Source organism: Coturnix japonica, chromosome 5, assembly GCF_054131305.1.
Source record: "Coturnix japonica strain WE chromosome 5, WE-NBRP24, whole genome shotgun sequence".
NCBI lineage: Eukaryota > Metazoa > Chordata > Aves > Galliformes > Phasianidae > Coturnix > Coturnix japonica.
Window position 1 is genome coordinate 3,276,993 of NC_140667.1, and position 15,083 is coordinate 3,292,075.

Here is a 15,083-nt window from a genome sequence, read left to right on the forward strand (position 1 = left end):
GAAGCAGCTGTTGCCTGTGTCCCTATCTGCAGTGCAAAGTCCTCCCACTCCTATTTGGCAGAGCTGCAGGAGAGCAAAACAGATGTGCAGGTAGAGACACATGTCCCACCTACACCTAACCCCGTTTCCTTTCTACCCAGCAGTTCTCAAGTTGCAAAGGTCTTTGATATCCTGTCGGGAGATGTGGAAAGCGCAATCAATCCTATCTGACAAGAGTTTACTCTCTCCTCGTGTAAACACACACGTGTTCTCCCACACCCGTGGAGAGCAGCTGGTGATTGAGGTGCTTTGCCCCTCCTGGCCAGCCCTATGGATCACTTCTAGGAGGGTAAAGGTCTGCCCGCTCCTTCCCTCGCTTTGCCCTTGGTTTTAAACATGCTAGAAGTGCAGAAAGTGGATCTTTTCAAAAAGATAATAATTGGAGGTCTGATTCATAGTGTGTTTAAGGCGCTTGGCAAAGCTACACAGCAACATTGCCGGGGGAAAGCAATGCCTGCTGCATTCCCTAACAGCCTAACAGAATGCACCAGATCCCCCCCAGGACTCATTTTATTTAAGAGCTACCCACATTGATGCATCCAGAGAGCAGAGGAAAACCCCCAGCTCTTAGCCCAGAAACTAAACAACAACTAAACAGATATAGGGAGAGCTATCAGACAAGGCTTATACATAACCTTTTGTCTGGCCCTTTTTGTAAGAAGAGAGTTAAAGCTGCTCCATGCCTGAGGTCTGGATGAAATGAGCCTTTGTGATCATAGAAAAGCAGCTCTCAGTTATTTGGTTATAATTTCCAGTGAGCATCTCAATATAAATGCGATCAGGAAAGCAGAGGCTCAAGCACTCATGCTGATGTTAATCCCATCTAATAGAAGTGATGTTAAGGAGCAGGGAGACAGGAGTCCTACGTGGCTAGGGGAACATTCAGGGCACACTTAGATGCTCCCCTCCTCATCCATGGGGGAGGGAATACTTGTCCTTAAGGGCTGTAAAATACTTAGAGAAGTTCCTGTAGCCTTTAGCACGTGATCTTAATGCCTTCACACAACAGTGCTATTACATATGGAAGAAAGAAGCACCAGCTCCCAGTGAGATGCAACAAAAAAAAGATGTATTGGCTCTTCCAGGAAGCCAATTTTTCCCTGTGCTTTCTGAAGACCAGATAGGGAAATGGAAGTGGAGAAGAGCACAGTGTGTCACCAGCCAGAGTAGGGAGGAAGAAGGCTGTATTCAAGTGGAGAAACCACAGCGGAGATGCTTCTTGCTTACCTGAAAACTAGTGCTTTGCCTCTTTTCCCTGCTAGGCTGCTCAAAAGCTCCTCCCTGACTCTTCTCAAAGCTGGTGCTGCTCTCACCCCATCTGTCCCATGGACCTCAAGGTTCAACTCCAAGAATGAAGAAGATAATTTTAGGTTTAGTGTCCCCCCCCCCCAACCTTTTGTAAGAAATAGTGTAATGCTTTTTAGAACTTGTGCTGATCCTTCCCTCCTCCTTTCAGCCCCATTTGGGAGCATTCACAGGACACAGCAAGAGGCTTGGGCAGAGGATGAGGATGGCACAGAGGATGAGGATGGAGTGGTCTCATTGTTTTCCCTTTGTTGGCAAGAGGAGCTGCGAAGGCAGACACCACAGGACTCCCTGCCTACACTGCTGGGCGGTACTGGGCTTGCCACTCCTTTGAGCAAGGGTGAAGGGCAACTTCCTCGCCTCCTCCTCCTCGCTATCTGCCCATTGCTAGGCAGAGGCAGCTCCCTCCCAGGGCAGGAGGGAGGCCCACACGGAAGTCAAAGGCAACGCTCCATTCACATGCAACCTCAGGCAGAGTAACAACACTGCAACGAAACCCTGAAACTTTGGGAGCCTCTCAGCTTGTCCTCAGCCTGTCAGACAGATCAGAGAAAAAAGGAGAGCAGAGGAAGAGAAAGATTCCAATTCACAATGCAGGTAGGAAACAAAAAATGGCCAGCAGTTGCCAACAGCTTATTTTTCAGCACCTTGGAGCCACCTGTATCTTGGAAATTTGGCGCAACTTAAGCTCTGAGCTCTACCACTCAAATGCTTTCAGCCCTACGGTGCTCAAAACGTACCACATAGCTTCAGTTTCTCTTTCCAGCAAATGCTTTCATTCTCACCATGAAGGTGTGATGGGGAAAGCAGTGCATCATGCTTGGTCTGCAGTATTCCATAGCACCTGCAGCACGAGGCAGAGCTGAGCAGCCAGCTCCCCAAAGGCACGGTGGGTTCAGGGCAGTGGGGCTTTGCATGTTTGTGCCACAGTTCAGAGCTATCAGTGGGCAGATCAAAGAGGGGTGGTTGGTTTTGTTTCAAGAAAACTTTCATGGAATTACAGAATCATAGAATGGCTTGAGTTGGAAGGGACATCAAAGATCATCTCGTTCCAATTCCCCTTCTCCTTTAACCTGAAAGCAAAGGCACAGTTTCTGTTATTCAGAAAGCCAGGCAAACTCTATGACTGGGACAGCTAGTAACAGCACAGGTATGCTATCTGTTCAATTAAAGACTGTCAAATTTCTTAGGAAAATATGAGGCAAGGTAGAAGCGCTCTAGGGCAAGGGAGGAGGGCACAGGAAGCACTGGTAAGAACCATCCCCAAGATAAGCTATCAGTTTGGTCATTGCCATGTGTGTGATAGGAACCACGCAACCTCTCGCCTATCTATGGTGGGGAAGGAAAACAGGGGTGCTGGATCCCATTCAGATCCTTTGCTTCAGTCACTGGCACTGTGACCACACTCCCAACTGAAGGGTACCCCTAAAGGATCGAGCAAAGTTCTTGCACAGAGCATAAGGATACAAAGGGACAAGGACCCACTGATATAGCAAGAGAGAAACTTTGAGCACACAAACCCTCCTTGATATTAAAGCACCATTCATTGTGCAGGTTGCTTCTCGAGCAGTTTGGCACAGTACACCTCCAACCCTGCTCCAAACACTGGGCAAGAAAAAGGCTAAATGGGCAACATCCTCTTTGATAGTAAGGATTAGAGTCCATGGTTTATACAACCACTTTAGAGCCTTGACTGCACATGGGGCTGCCTTGTGCTGCCAGAGCAAAGCAGCCATCATCAGGTAGTGTTACCAGTCCCTTGGGTAAAAAAAAAAAGCCAACATAGGTGTGAGAGTCCCAGCGGTCCCAATTACCTGCCTTCTACAGCTGCCCCTTCACACAAGCCCCATCTATCTCATACAAGGGCTGGGCTCCTGCAGAGTAGGTGCATGCAGTAGCAGAGGCAGAATCTGGCAGCATCAGGTCCAAGAGACCAGCCTCATTACAGCATTAGAGCTGATAGAGAAAGGATGCTGCAGTGAAGCTTTGTAGGTCCAGTGCTGAGAACAGGCAGAACAGATGTGGGTGTTAGCACCAGGGGAACAGCCATATAGAGGTGTATCCAGGAGCACCGTTAAACCAGCCAGAAAAGGGTTTCCACCACCACATTGTAGAGATCAGTGGTGAAGTTGAAAGGCTGGCAGATGCTACATACAGTCTGCGCAGAATGACACTGAGAATCATTAAGGTAGGAAAAATCCTCTAGGATCATGAAGTCAAACTGTCAAACCAGCCAGGCAGGGACAAGACAAGGCAAGCTACAGAGAGATGCTGCCAGGCTACATCTGTGCCAGCAACAGAGCAGCAGCAGCTGGGGCAGAGCCTTTTGGGACTCTTGTGCACAAAGAGGCCTCTGTGACAAGGACGGGAAAAGCTGCTGTGCTATGTGGAATGATCTTAAGTTATGCCAGGGGAGGTTCAGATTGAATATTAAGAACAATTTCTACTCAGAGAGAGGAGTAATGCATTGGCACAGGCTGCCCAGGGAGATGGTAGAATCACCATCCGCAGAGGTGTTCAAGAAACATGGAGATGTAGTACTTAGGGACACGGTATGGGTGGGCCAGCAGTTGGACTCAGTAATTTCAGAGGCCTTTTCCAACTATAAAGATTCTGTGATTTTACAATTCTATGATCCAGGTGCTTACCCAGCGGGGAAGACTGACCTGTGTCCAAACCCATTTCTCCCACTCAAAAGCATGCTTGTCTTCTCAAATCTTGCTTTGTCTCAGTCTCCCCACTGCTTTTCTGCTTTGAGTGAAGACAAGGCCCCAGCTCCATGCAAGAAAGGATTTCACAGGGTATTTCAGCCCTTTCCTCATCCCAGTCTCACCTGCTCCCATGGCCTCATTCCTCAGTGAAAGCTTGAGATCCAGGCTTTACAGGACTTGGTTGCACCACCACCTCTCCACTCCTGAGATTACAGCTGGATGAACTTGTCTGTCTGGCCACTGTTATTACAGTCACAAAGCCTTTGGTGGCAATGCTGGCTGATGATATCCCCATCTCCTGGCAGCTCCTTCTGCAACACCATGCCTCTGGGAACAGCAGAATAACTGTTTGTGGGGCCCGCAGTGTGAGTCACACCAAAGAACTGCAAAACAATTAAAAAAAAATCAGAGCAGATCTTTGTTAAGCTCATTGCACTCACTGAGATATGAAGCCCAGCACGCTTTTGCCAACCCACTGAAGACTGCTAGGATTAACCTCCTGTTGCCGAAGCAGCAACTGTGGCTGTAGGAGCAGGGTGAGATCACATCAGGGAAGCCAAGAAGAGAGGATAGGGACAAAGTGGTTTCAAAGTTGATGTGCTCCAGTTTCGGGCACCCACCACCAGGACCAGGCCACCCAAGTGTACTCCTACAGCATCTCTCTATAGAGGAGCACCCTGGGCTGGAAAATCATCCTTGGCAGAGAGCAACTACTTCCACAGCAACACCCTCAGAACAGCAACACTTGGGTGCATAATTAGGCTGGAAGTGTATGGGGAAAGGTTTCTGACATGCCTGCTCTTACTCTCCTCCCCTGGCATCCACTTGTGGCACCTGGGAAAGGAAAACTGGCCAGGAAGACCTTGATCTTGGGTTATAGTGCAATTTTACTTACACGGGCTCTGTCTCTTTTGATGTACTGCAAGTATCACAATATAAATCAGATATTCATAGAGAGAAGTTTGCTCTGTTTCCTGGTATGGAATCTCCCAAGGAGCTCACTGAACTCTTTGCTGCTTTTCTCTTCCACAGGAGGAAATTCTGTTGACTCCCTGGAGAAGTTTTCCTTTCGAAGACTCAGACCCATTTGCCCTCATGGTAAGCTTTGCTCTGGCTGTACCCAGAGGGAGTTCAGAGCTCAAAAATGTGGAATTTTTTTGAGGGGGAGCTGTTAGGGCAGCAGCTGCTTCAGTTTCCCCATCCTCACCTTCACTCTCAGTCCCCAGAACCCCTCTACACAGGCATGATGAAGGTTCAAACCTTTGAGAGCTAAGAGAGAGCTCTCTGCTTGTCAACACCATTAATTCCCTGGTATTCTCCATGGGCAGGATGAAGAGAAGTGGGATTTTGTCCTTGTGAGTGACATCCATCAAACAGGCAGTGAGAAAGAGATCAAGAGGAAGAAGTTCCTGGATGAGCTGAGCAAGAAGGGGTTCATCATCAAGGTAAGAGGCAGCAGTCACTTGGTAACCTAGGATCATAGACTAGTTTGGGCTGCTGAGAGAACTCTTTCTCTGACCACATTGTTCTACTAGCCTTTCTTTTCTAACCACTAGAAAATTGAGGACAGGAAGCTATTTTATGGTGTCCGTGCCCCAAAACACTTCTTCCGGAAATACCAGTGGCTCTTGAGGAACCCTGACAGCAGGCTGCAAGATCTCAATGCCCAGCGGGACATACCAGTGACCACCAGGTGGGTGCTGAGCTGGGCTACTGGCTTCTAGACCTCGCAGTCCCTTACCTCCACACCAGTACCCATTTTCTGTCTCAGTTCACAATTGTGCCAGGGTTTTCCTTCTCCGCAGAAAACCACCTTCCACTATTGGTGCAAGGCGGCCAGCTCCCCATTTCTTCCCCACTTCCTTCTCTGGATTTTGGTGCCCAGCTCTCCAGGGCTACAACATTAGGTTGTATCCGCAGAGCTGCTTCTAACCCCAGTTTCTCCTTGTTCAGGATACGGATCGTGAACTTCATCTTGCATAACACAGTGACACCCGACCTTGGTAAGGGAGTGGGGCCAGCAGGCCTAAACATCCATCCCCTTTATCTCCAAGGCGATGTGCAGTCTGTACTGGTAGCATAGCTCCTGCCCTGTGTTAGGCATCCCACCCCTGAAAAGAGGAGAGAGCCAGGATGCAGCTCTGGAAGGTGAATTTTGCTTCTCCGTCCCCAAGGCTGGGAAATTTGGACTGCAGGAACCAGCAGCCCTCTCACCAAGCCCAGTGCCATTCTTCTGTGTCTCCAAAAATGCTTGTCCTTCTCCAGCACTCTGAGATGAGCAGGGGATGTAGAAAGGGTGCTGGTTCTCCTGCTGTCTCTAGGGACCTGCCTACCTGGCTCACTCAACCCCAGTGCAGCCTGCAGCAGCCTGGCTGAGCAGCACGACAGGGATTACTGCTGATCCCTTCTGAGTAGCTCAGTCTCTCCCAGGCATTTCTTTCTGCCTCCCCAAAAAGCTTCGGGGTGATTTTGCCCGTCAGAAAGCATGCGAGAGAGAAATTCTTTGTCTTACTAATCTTTCCCGTTCCACCTGCTACCAGAGAAGCTGCGTGACCTGATGAAGAAGAATGTCTTTGAGGCAGCATTTCCACTGCATGAGGTGAGGCCAAGCACATGGGTGCCTGGGAGGAAAAGCCATGAGAAGCAGAGGAGCCAGACGAAGTGGGAGAGAGCTCAGGGTGAATGGGGCTGTATCAAAATGTACCCGGATGAAGGGCTCCTAATGGCAGTTTGGCAGCAGGGCTGGGTGTTAAGGCTGCCCTAATATTCCTGTGTGTCTTAGTGACTTCTCTTTTCTCCAGAAAGAAGAGGTAAGGGAATTCCTGAAGGAGAAATGGGCCCGCTGGAGAGATATATTTTGCCAGCAGCCAATTGAGAAGATCAGGTAACAGGCAGAAGAGTCACAGCAGATTCATCTAGCCAAGAGACCCCACCTGAAACCCTTCACACATTCCTGTGTTGTGATTTTCTTTATAGTTTTTAATTTTCAATCATTAGTTTGTACCTCACCCTTTTCACATGTATTGGGCCTCTTCTGCAGCTTGCAAAGTTCTTAGCCTAAAGGGTATCCCATGGCACCACACTCCATCTGCTAATCTTGCAGAAACAACCCCCGCATTTGCACGGTTTTTAATTAGCCTCTTTCATTTCCAACCACCAGCTCCCACATTCAAAAGGAAGGCTAGATGAGAACAGCGCACCAGTGAACACGTTCAGCCTGAGGCTGAGTTTGGGACATTAAAGGCAACAAGGGGCCTATATAAGCACATTAACACACAGGGAAGAGCACATCTCTTTTAAAGAGGGAGAAAAACTAACTCTCCATGGCCAGGAGAAGAAAGGCAGAAATAATATGCTGCTTTAAGAGCTTTTCAGTGAGCTCTTCCAGGGAGATAAAATGCTGAGATGCATTTTCTACTGTTAAATGTTTCTTACAGTTGAAAAGTCCAGCAGGAGCAGCAGGGAGCTTTGATGCCTCCACAGAACACCTTTCTAAGGTCGACATGACCTGTTGCTGTCTCAAAAAGATTAAGGGGCTGAGTAAAAATTGTTTTCTTACATAGGCTGGGGAGCACAGCAGCACTTCTGACTGCAGGTAGGATGTTAATTCCTTGGAATATAGAAGGGGCATCAGGTCCATCACTGTCATTTCTTACCCATGTATCCAACCCTTACCCACACTGAACTGAAATAATGCTGTCATAAGAATGAAATGAAAGTGTTGAAGGGAAATAGACTGCCTCTTGAAGTTCAATAATTTGGACTGCCTCTTGTGATCCCAATGCAACCCCCAGACATGCAGATAGAACTGCTGGTATCTCTTTTGGGGGTGAAAGATCCCCAAAGTAAGTCTCACCTTTTCTTCCAGATGCTATTTTGGTGAGAAGGTGGCCCTCTACTTTGCCTGGCTCGGCTGGTACACCTACTTGCTGGGATTTGCTGCAGCAGTTGGACTGGTGGTCTTTGTGGCTGGGATTACTGTTTTCAATTCCAGCCAGGTGAGGTAAGGAAGTGGAGAAAGCCAAATGCACACCCCATTCATGAGCCTTTGCTCTGCATGCTACTTGCTGTTGCTTCCCTCCACCCCTTTCACTCTAGCAAGGAGATCTGTGAAGCCAATGACACCATCATGTGCCCACTCTGTGACCAGAAGTGCCCATTCTGGCTGCTCTCTGACACCTGCACGTATGCCAGGGTAGGTATCCCCCTTCCCAAGACAGGCTCAAGATAAAGGATGGAGAAACACTCCCAGCTCGTGCTGTTCCCACACCACTGGAAAGAAAAGCCACCCCTGCACGTTGGCTACAACATGCTGAAGACCTCCACCACAAGAAGATGACTAAATGCCTGCTGACCCCATCACATTCTTCCCTGATCTTCTCCAGGTCACTCACATGATTGACAACGAGGGAACAGTTGTGTTTGCCATGTTCATGGCAATCTGGGGTAGGTGTCAGTATCTCAGTGCCAAGTACACAGAGCCTGCCATTATGGTTTATGGGAAGAGCAGCTGGAAGGAAATGGGACCAACATAGCTTTGGTTCATCATTCAGGGACTTTTTAGTCCTTAGCTCCTTTACTTTCAGGGACAGCAGCTCCCCCTGCAGACAACACAAGGGATAAAAATTACCCCAGCAATTTTCTTCTGCTTTTGAAACACTCCTTGCTTGAGAGCTTTCATCCTTCACCCACTACAACCTTCTCCAGAGCACCCAACAGCCAATCCTGAGCTGGATGTCGCATCAACAAGGTCTCAGATCTGAGCCTGAGCCAGCTGCAGACATAAACTTGCCTATCACTATGGGTTGATACACACAGGAAGAAGCTTAGGAAGGCCAATCCAGATTAAAAGAAGAGCTGACTGCAAATGGATTTGCACAGGTGTAGCCATGCTGGGGTGCAGGTGCATTCTGGTTGCAGAGACACAGAGGTGGCTGCTTGTCTTTCATGGGCAAAGTGCAGGCTGATTTGCCATTCAGTTAGAAGGTTACATGACAGTCCAGCCTGCTCTAAGGAATGGAGGGATGAATTCTAATAATCTAGAGCTATCTCCTTTCCTTCTGCAGCCACTGTGTTCCTGGAGTTATGGAAGAGGCAGAGAGCCCAAGTGGTCACCAACTGGGAGCTGTACGGATGGGATGAGGATGAGGTAAGAATGTCCTCAATCAGGACTTATCATACTGTTGGACATTCAGCCCCATCCTGTGGCTCTGATCATTCCACACTACCATTTAGAGAGAGACTTTTCTATTCTTCTTCAGGAGGAGCTGGCTATGGAGCTGATCAACAATTTGCAGCATGAACCTCGGCGGTATCGGCACTCTTACTTTCGCAGCACCATTGTGCTCCTCTTGGTTCTGCTCATGGTAGGTGCCAGGAAGAACTTAGGGTAGGAAGAGGCAAACCCTTGTGTACAGTAATAATAACATAAAGATGGTAGTAAATATCCAAAAAGTTATTTACAGGAAAAACTTACCAGTATGGAAGCCTTCAGTCTGCTGGGAAACACTGAGACACCCTCCACCAAGGAGCAATCTCCAAGAGATGCTGCCTTAGTGGTGGTCAGCCCTTAAATGAGGTCTATAGGAGGTGGATTCAAGTAAATCACTCTCACCTGTGCTCCCAGAGCTGACCCAACACTCTCCTCAGCTGATTAATCAGAGGTTCAGGCTGTGATTACCAATTTCCCATACACATTGACATTGTCCTTTCTCCTTAGGGGATAACAAGTAGAGGTAAAAATGTCTGCATTATGAACATCTAATCCATCACTGAAAAGCACTGGCTTGCACCTGAGGCCACATCCAGATGAGCTCTGGTGAAGAGAGCCAGTTTCTGAAGCACTCATTCAGGATGGAGCACGTCCTCCCCTCCTTGCTTCTCACCTCTCCACTGCCCTCCTCCACAGATTGTTGTACTGATTGGCATCGCCCATGCACTTGTCATTTATCGGGTGGTCGCCACGGCTCTCTTCACCCAGAGTGACTCCGAGTTCTTCCGTGAGCAGGCTAACTTGGTGGCAGTGATGACAGGAGCTGTGCTGCACTACATTACCATTGTCATCATGACCAAGGTGGAGACTGCAGCACGGGGTGGGCAGTGGGTTTTGTCCTTTTCCATCATCAATTTCCCCTTCTTGTTTTACACCTCTCTCCTGCAGATCAACAGGCGTGTGGCCCTCTTTCTCTGTGATCTGGGTAAGGGAAACTGGGGGTTGCCCCCACTTAGACCCCACAGCACCAAGCTGCCCGGTGGTACCTCCACCAAAGAAAAGGACTGTAGGGCAGTTCCCCCTTTGTCCTCAAATGCAGCCAGTCTTGTGGCTTCTTTCCTTCCTCCACAACCACAAAGCATCTACCAGGCAGTTCTTGCCATGTGATCCATGGGGAGTGGGATAAGGTTCCATCTCTGTGTGATCAACACCCTGCTCCTGTCTCCAGAGAAACCACGGACCTTCTCCCAGCGCGAGAACAACTTTACCATAAAGATCTTCATCTTCCAGTTTTTGACGAACTTTTCTTCGCTCATCTACATTGCTTTCTTTCTGGGGAGGTGAGTGGTGATAGGGGTCCAAGGAGACCCCAGTCCATCTACTTTTCTCCCCAGAGCATCTGGCAGATGGGGAGTAAGCCATCTGGAACCTCAGCAGGGCCATGGTTTTTCTCCAAGGACATGGTGGATGGGAGAAGCCCTTTGTCTAGGCTAATACCTAGAGGATGGTGTCCTCCATCCTACAGCTGGTTGTTCATCCAGAGAGGAGTCACAGGTAAGGCTCAACAGATATCTCTTCTTGCTTCCCTACTCAGGATCAATGGCCACCCAGGAAACTATGTGCGCATTGCTGGCAAGTGGAGGCTGGAGGAGGTGAGAGACAAAATCCTCTGTCTCCATACCATAACCCCTACCTTGCTTTTCCCCATTGCCCAGCAAGGCACAACCAAATCCCAGCTTGTCCAGACAGCCCCTCAGAACCATCTCTTCTCATCCCTTTGCAGTGCCACCCCAGCGGCTGCATCACCGACCTCTTCATCCAGATGGCCATCATCATGATGCTCAAGCAAACCATCAGCAATGTGGTGGAGTACCTTGTCCCGTAAGCCTTCTTCTAGCCTTTGGAGTGCTTGCCGGTGTTCTTGACTATGCAGGACAGCTTCCCAGTTCTTACTGAGAGTAACCCTGGCCTTCAGGCCAATATTGCCTCCCTTTCCCCATCTCAGGTCTCCAGGGCTGCTCCTGCCATCCCTGCCATCCTCTGCAGGCAGCAGTACAAATTTCTCCCTCCCATTGCAGCTGGCTAGCCCACAAAATACGCAAGAGGCAGAAGCGTCCCAAGAAGAAACACCTGGTGTTGGGGGAGGAGGAGGAGGTTGAGGACCCCTGCAAAAAGCAGTGGCTCAGCAACTATCAACTCAACGAAGTCAACATCTTCAGCTTGTTTGATGAATTCTTGGAGATGGGTACGTACGGGAGGAGAGGGTGAGCAAGGCAGGATGCTGTGTGCAGTGCCGTGTGTCCTCCTTGAGTGGGGAGAGCACAATGCAAGGGAGAGTGCTGAGACTCAGCTCCATGCCCAGCCCCACTAAGGAGATGATTCCTGAAGCAAGAGAGAGCCCTTGTTGTCTTTGGTACCTTGCCTGGGACCTTCCTCTCTCCTCTGAAGAGTGTCAAGGAGCTGGCTGTAACCCCAGGGTGTTCCCTCTGCTTGGCTAGCTCAACCACTATGCCCCGAAGATCCCACTCTCTGGTAGCCCTTGGGAGAGGTGTGTGTCTCCTATGGGGGTATGAGGTTCCCAAGACAGGTTTATCTCCCCTTTCAATCCTGAAAATTCCCTCTGACACAAGCCACAAAACAGGACAAACCCAGACAGCAGAGCCCCTGGGAGGTGTCCCCTCCATGGTGGCTCCACACCAGCACCCAGCATCTTTCCCCTCCACAGTGATCCAGTACAGCTTCACCACCATTTTTGTTGCTGCCTTTCCCCTGGCCCCATTGCTGGCATTCTTCAACAACCTCTTCGAGATCCGCCTGGATGCCATCAAGATGATGCGGCTGCGCCGGCGCATGGTGCCCAGGAAGGCCAATGACATTGGTGAGATGGAGCCCATGAGAACTGCTGCTTGTACAAATGGTGCTGTGTGATCACAGGGATGTTAAGTCCCTTCCAATCTGAAGGGGTCTTGAACATCTCTTTGCTGGGATGCATGCTTGACTGTGGAGATAGCAAAGCACTTGGAGAGCTGTGGACTGGGGAAGGAGAAGCAATTTCAGACTTTTCAGACAACTTCAGAGCTCTCCTTCCTTGATCCAGTCTTCTGTCTGTGCCACCCTGTTCCTGAACTGGGGCTGCATTTGTATCCTTTGATATGCATCACCAACCTTCTCCTCTCCTGCAGGAATTTGGCTGCAGGTCCTGGAAGCCATCGGCATCCTGGCTGTCATCGGGAATGGATTGGTGATTGCCATCACATCAGACTTCATTCCTGTGCAGGTCTACAAGTACACATACAGCCCCTGCATGAAAGAAAACAACACTGCTATTGAGTGAGTGTGGCTGTTCTGACCCTGCATGCTCCCTCAGCATGACCACAAAGCAGGAGCTTCACCTCAACACTGGGCTGATGTGCTCTTTTCCCCCTGCAGCTGCTCGACTGGCTACATCAACCACAGCCTCTCTGTCTTTCATATCAAGCACTTTGAGCCAGACACAAATCTGGCCACAGAGATCTTAGATTTGGTCAAGAATGGGACGACAGCATGCAGGTAACAGCAATCTGTGCTTGGTAGCATCCCTGTCAGCCCCTCACCATGGCATCCTACCCTGTGTGTAAAGGCACCAGAGCTCTTCTCAGACCCTGGTGGAGGGAATAATACCTGTCAAGGAGAGGGGCTGGCACTGAGAGGGCTCTGCTGCAGGTACCGGGATTACAGGAATGATGAAGACTACAGCTACACTGTCCAGTTCTGGCATGTCTTTGCAGCTCGGCTTGCCTTCCTCATCCTATTTGAGGTGAGTGTCAGGGCAGTTGGCCAGGGAGGAGGCTGAGGCCAATGGGATGATGTTGGTATGTTAAGTGGCCCTGGGAACTCCCCACTGCCATGGTGACTCCATCTGTATCCTGCAGCATGTGGCTCTGTGCGTCAAACTGATTGCAGCCTGGTATGTCCCTGATGTGCCTCTGTCAGTTAAGAATCATCTTCTGCATGAAAAGCACAACAACCTTCGGAAAGAACTGAGGTGGGTAATGCTCCAGGAGGTGCTCAGGGTTACTATGCAGGACTGAGTGTAGGATTAGTTCACACCAGAACCCCACATTAGGGCCAATACCCACCACCACCTCAGGTGGTGATAGAGGCACACTGGGCTCTGAGCAGATCCTCCATCTCCCTTTGGGATGTAGCTTCTACCTCAGTTTTGAGTCCAGCCACTGCTACCTGGGGCTTGTAGCACTACATGTTCATTTTAAGATGGGCTGCATTACATGTGGATGAGGGCCCACCTCCCTCCAGGCCTGTAGCATCACTAACCAGCCCAGGTGCCTGGCTTTTAGGTGTCTCAAGGCCAATGAATTATAATTGGCAAAAGGTCCTATTCCCACTCTGAATAATGTTCCCACACCCCTATTTCTTCCCAATTCAAACAGTCCAAACCCTTATGCCCGCTTTTTTTTTCTCCCCCAGCATGATGGAGTACTCCACTGAGGTGTAGCCTCCTCTAATGGAAGAAAGTGAAACATGGACCTGAGCCCCTCTCCTCAGCCTGCCAGCACAGCCAGAGAAACAATCACCTGCTCTGGCTGTCACCAAGCATGGACTTGAATTGGGGAGCGATGAGCTTCACAGGAGCAGGATGCTTATGTCTGGTCCAGCCAAAAAGAGGAAGAAAGTGGCAGCAGAGATGGGAACAGTGTCTTCCCAGCACACTCAGCAGCTGGGGAAGGGCTTTGGCAGAATGGAGCCAGGCTCCCCCACAGTCCTCAGCTCCATGCGGAGAGCTCAGCATGTTTGGCAGCATCCAGCCGTCACTGGGTGATCATGACACTGGACTGCAGGAGGTGATCTGGCTCCCATGTCAGTCATTGCCTTCAGGTGCCATGTGGCATCACAGGAAAAAGTGGCTACCTCATTCCAGGTTCCCTCTCCAACTCTTCCTTGCACTTTGCCCCCTTCTTCCTCTGCTTTGAGTTTTGCACAGGGCCCTGCCATGCCCCTGCATCCGCTTTAACTCAACTACAAGAAAAAATGGCCAATAAACACAGTGACTGTACAGACTCGAGCAGACAGACCCTCATGTCACTGCAGCTCAGTTTCCAGCTCTGTTACAGTCCTTGTAAACCCTGGGGCAAATCCATCAGAGTTTCAAAGCTGACCTAAGAGCCTTTATGAGAACTAAATCCTTTAACCAGTTCTGAAGTTTAACCTCAAGCTCCATCCTTTCATCCCCTCCTCTGTCAAACAGCCACAGGTGGCCACTTGTATTGCATTGCGGGGATACACTGAATAGAATGTGAGAGCTAAGCAGGCACCACTGTGCAAGTGTGTGAGCAGAGACACAGCCACAATACAAAGTCGGAATGATGCAGACAAGCAGCACAGCTTAGGATCAACTACTTCATTAGGGCTGATCCCTCATGTTCTGTAATTAAAAGTCAGGTTCACCTGAGCTCCTGCTGCGTAAAGAGCGATATTCCTGTACAGAAATGTACAGGGTGATGCTTCTTCCTATAATAAAACCTGCTCTTAGCACTGCACGTCACAAGAGGCCACACTGCTTGTGGCTCGCTTCAAGTCCCACACCTGCAGAGTCTTCGCCCCCGATTGCACAGCAAAAAGCCACCACCTGCTGTGGAAAAGGAGCAGAGTGACAGTGATTAAGCATCTGTTCCTAGGAGGCACCTCACCCTGTATTGATGGTCTCCTTTCTGACACTTGGAAATGAACCTGGTTTCACTGATAGCCTTGGAACGCAGCCACCTGGCAGCTCTGAGTAGCTCAAACTTAATTAGCTTCAAGCTGTTAAATGCATCAAG

At 49.6% G+C, this 15,083-nt stretch overlaps 1 protein-coding gene across 3 annotated transcripts; it reads left to right on the plus strand.

Annotated features, from left to right (window-relative positions):
- Positions 1-1,806: 1,806 nt before the first annotated feature.
- On the plus strand, positions 1,807-14,329 carry ANO9 (anoctamin 9). 3 transcript variants are annotated; one of them, XM_032445163.2, is made up of 24 exons: positions 1,807-1,941; positions 5,088-5,153; positions 5,384-5,500; positions 5,612-5,748; positions 6,009-6,058; positions 6,596-6,654; positions 6,857-6,939; positions 7,924-8,058; positions 8,154-8,250; positions 8,441-8,501; positions 9,122-9,204; positions 9,317-9,421; positions 9,964-10,128; positions 10,216-10,252; positions 10,496-10,607; positions 10,862-10,919; positions 11,051-11,148; positions 11,346-11,512; positions 11,993-12,145; positions 12,450-12,597; positions 12,697-12,816; positions 12,970-13,063; positions 13,179-13,291; positions 13,735-14,329. In XM_032445163.2, the coding sequence occupies exons 1-24, from the start codon at positions 1,936-1,938 to the stop codon at positions 13,760-13,762; spliced, it is 2,292 nt and encodes a 763-aa protein (XP_032301054.1). In that variant the 5' UTR covers positions 1,807-1,935; the 3' UTR covers positions 13,763-14,329. The 3 variants fall into 3 exon arrangements, with proteins under 3 accessions (XP_032301054.1, XP_085404231.1, XP_085404232.1); XM_085548105.1 differs by having other exon boundaries at positions 9,964-10,252; XM_085548106.1 differs by lacking the exons at positions 12,697-12,816; positions 12,970-13,063; positions 13,179-13,291; positions 13,735-14,329 and having other exon boundaries at positions 9,964-10,252; positions 11,346-11,531; positions 12,450-12,584.
- Positions 14,330-15,083: the final 754 nt, after the last annotated feature.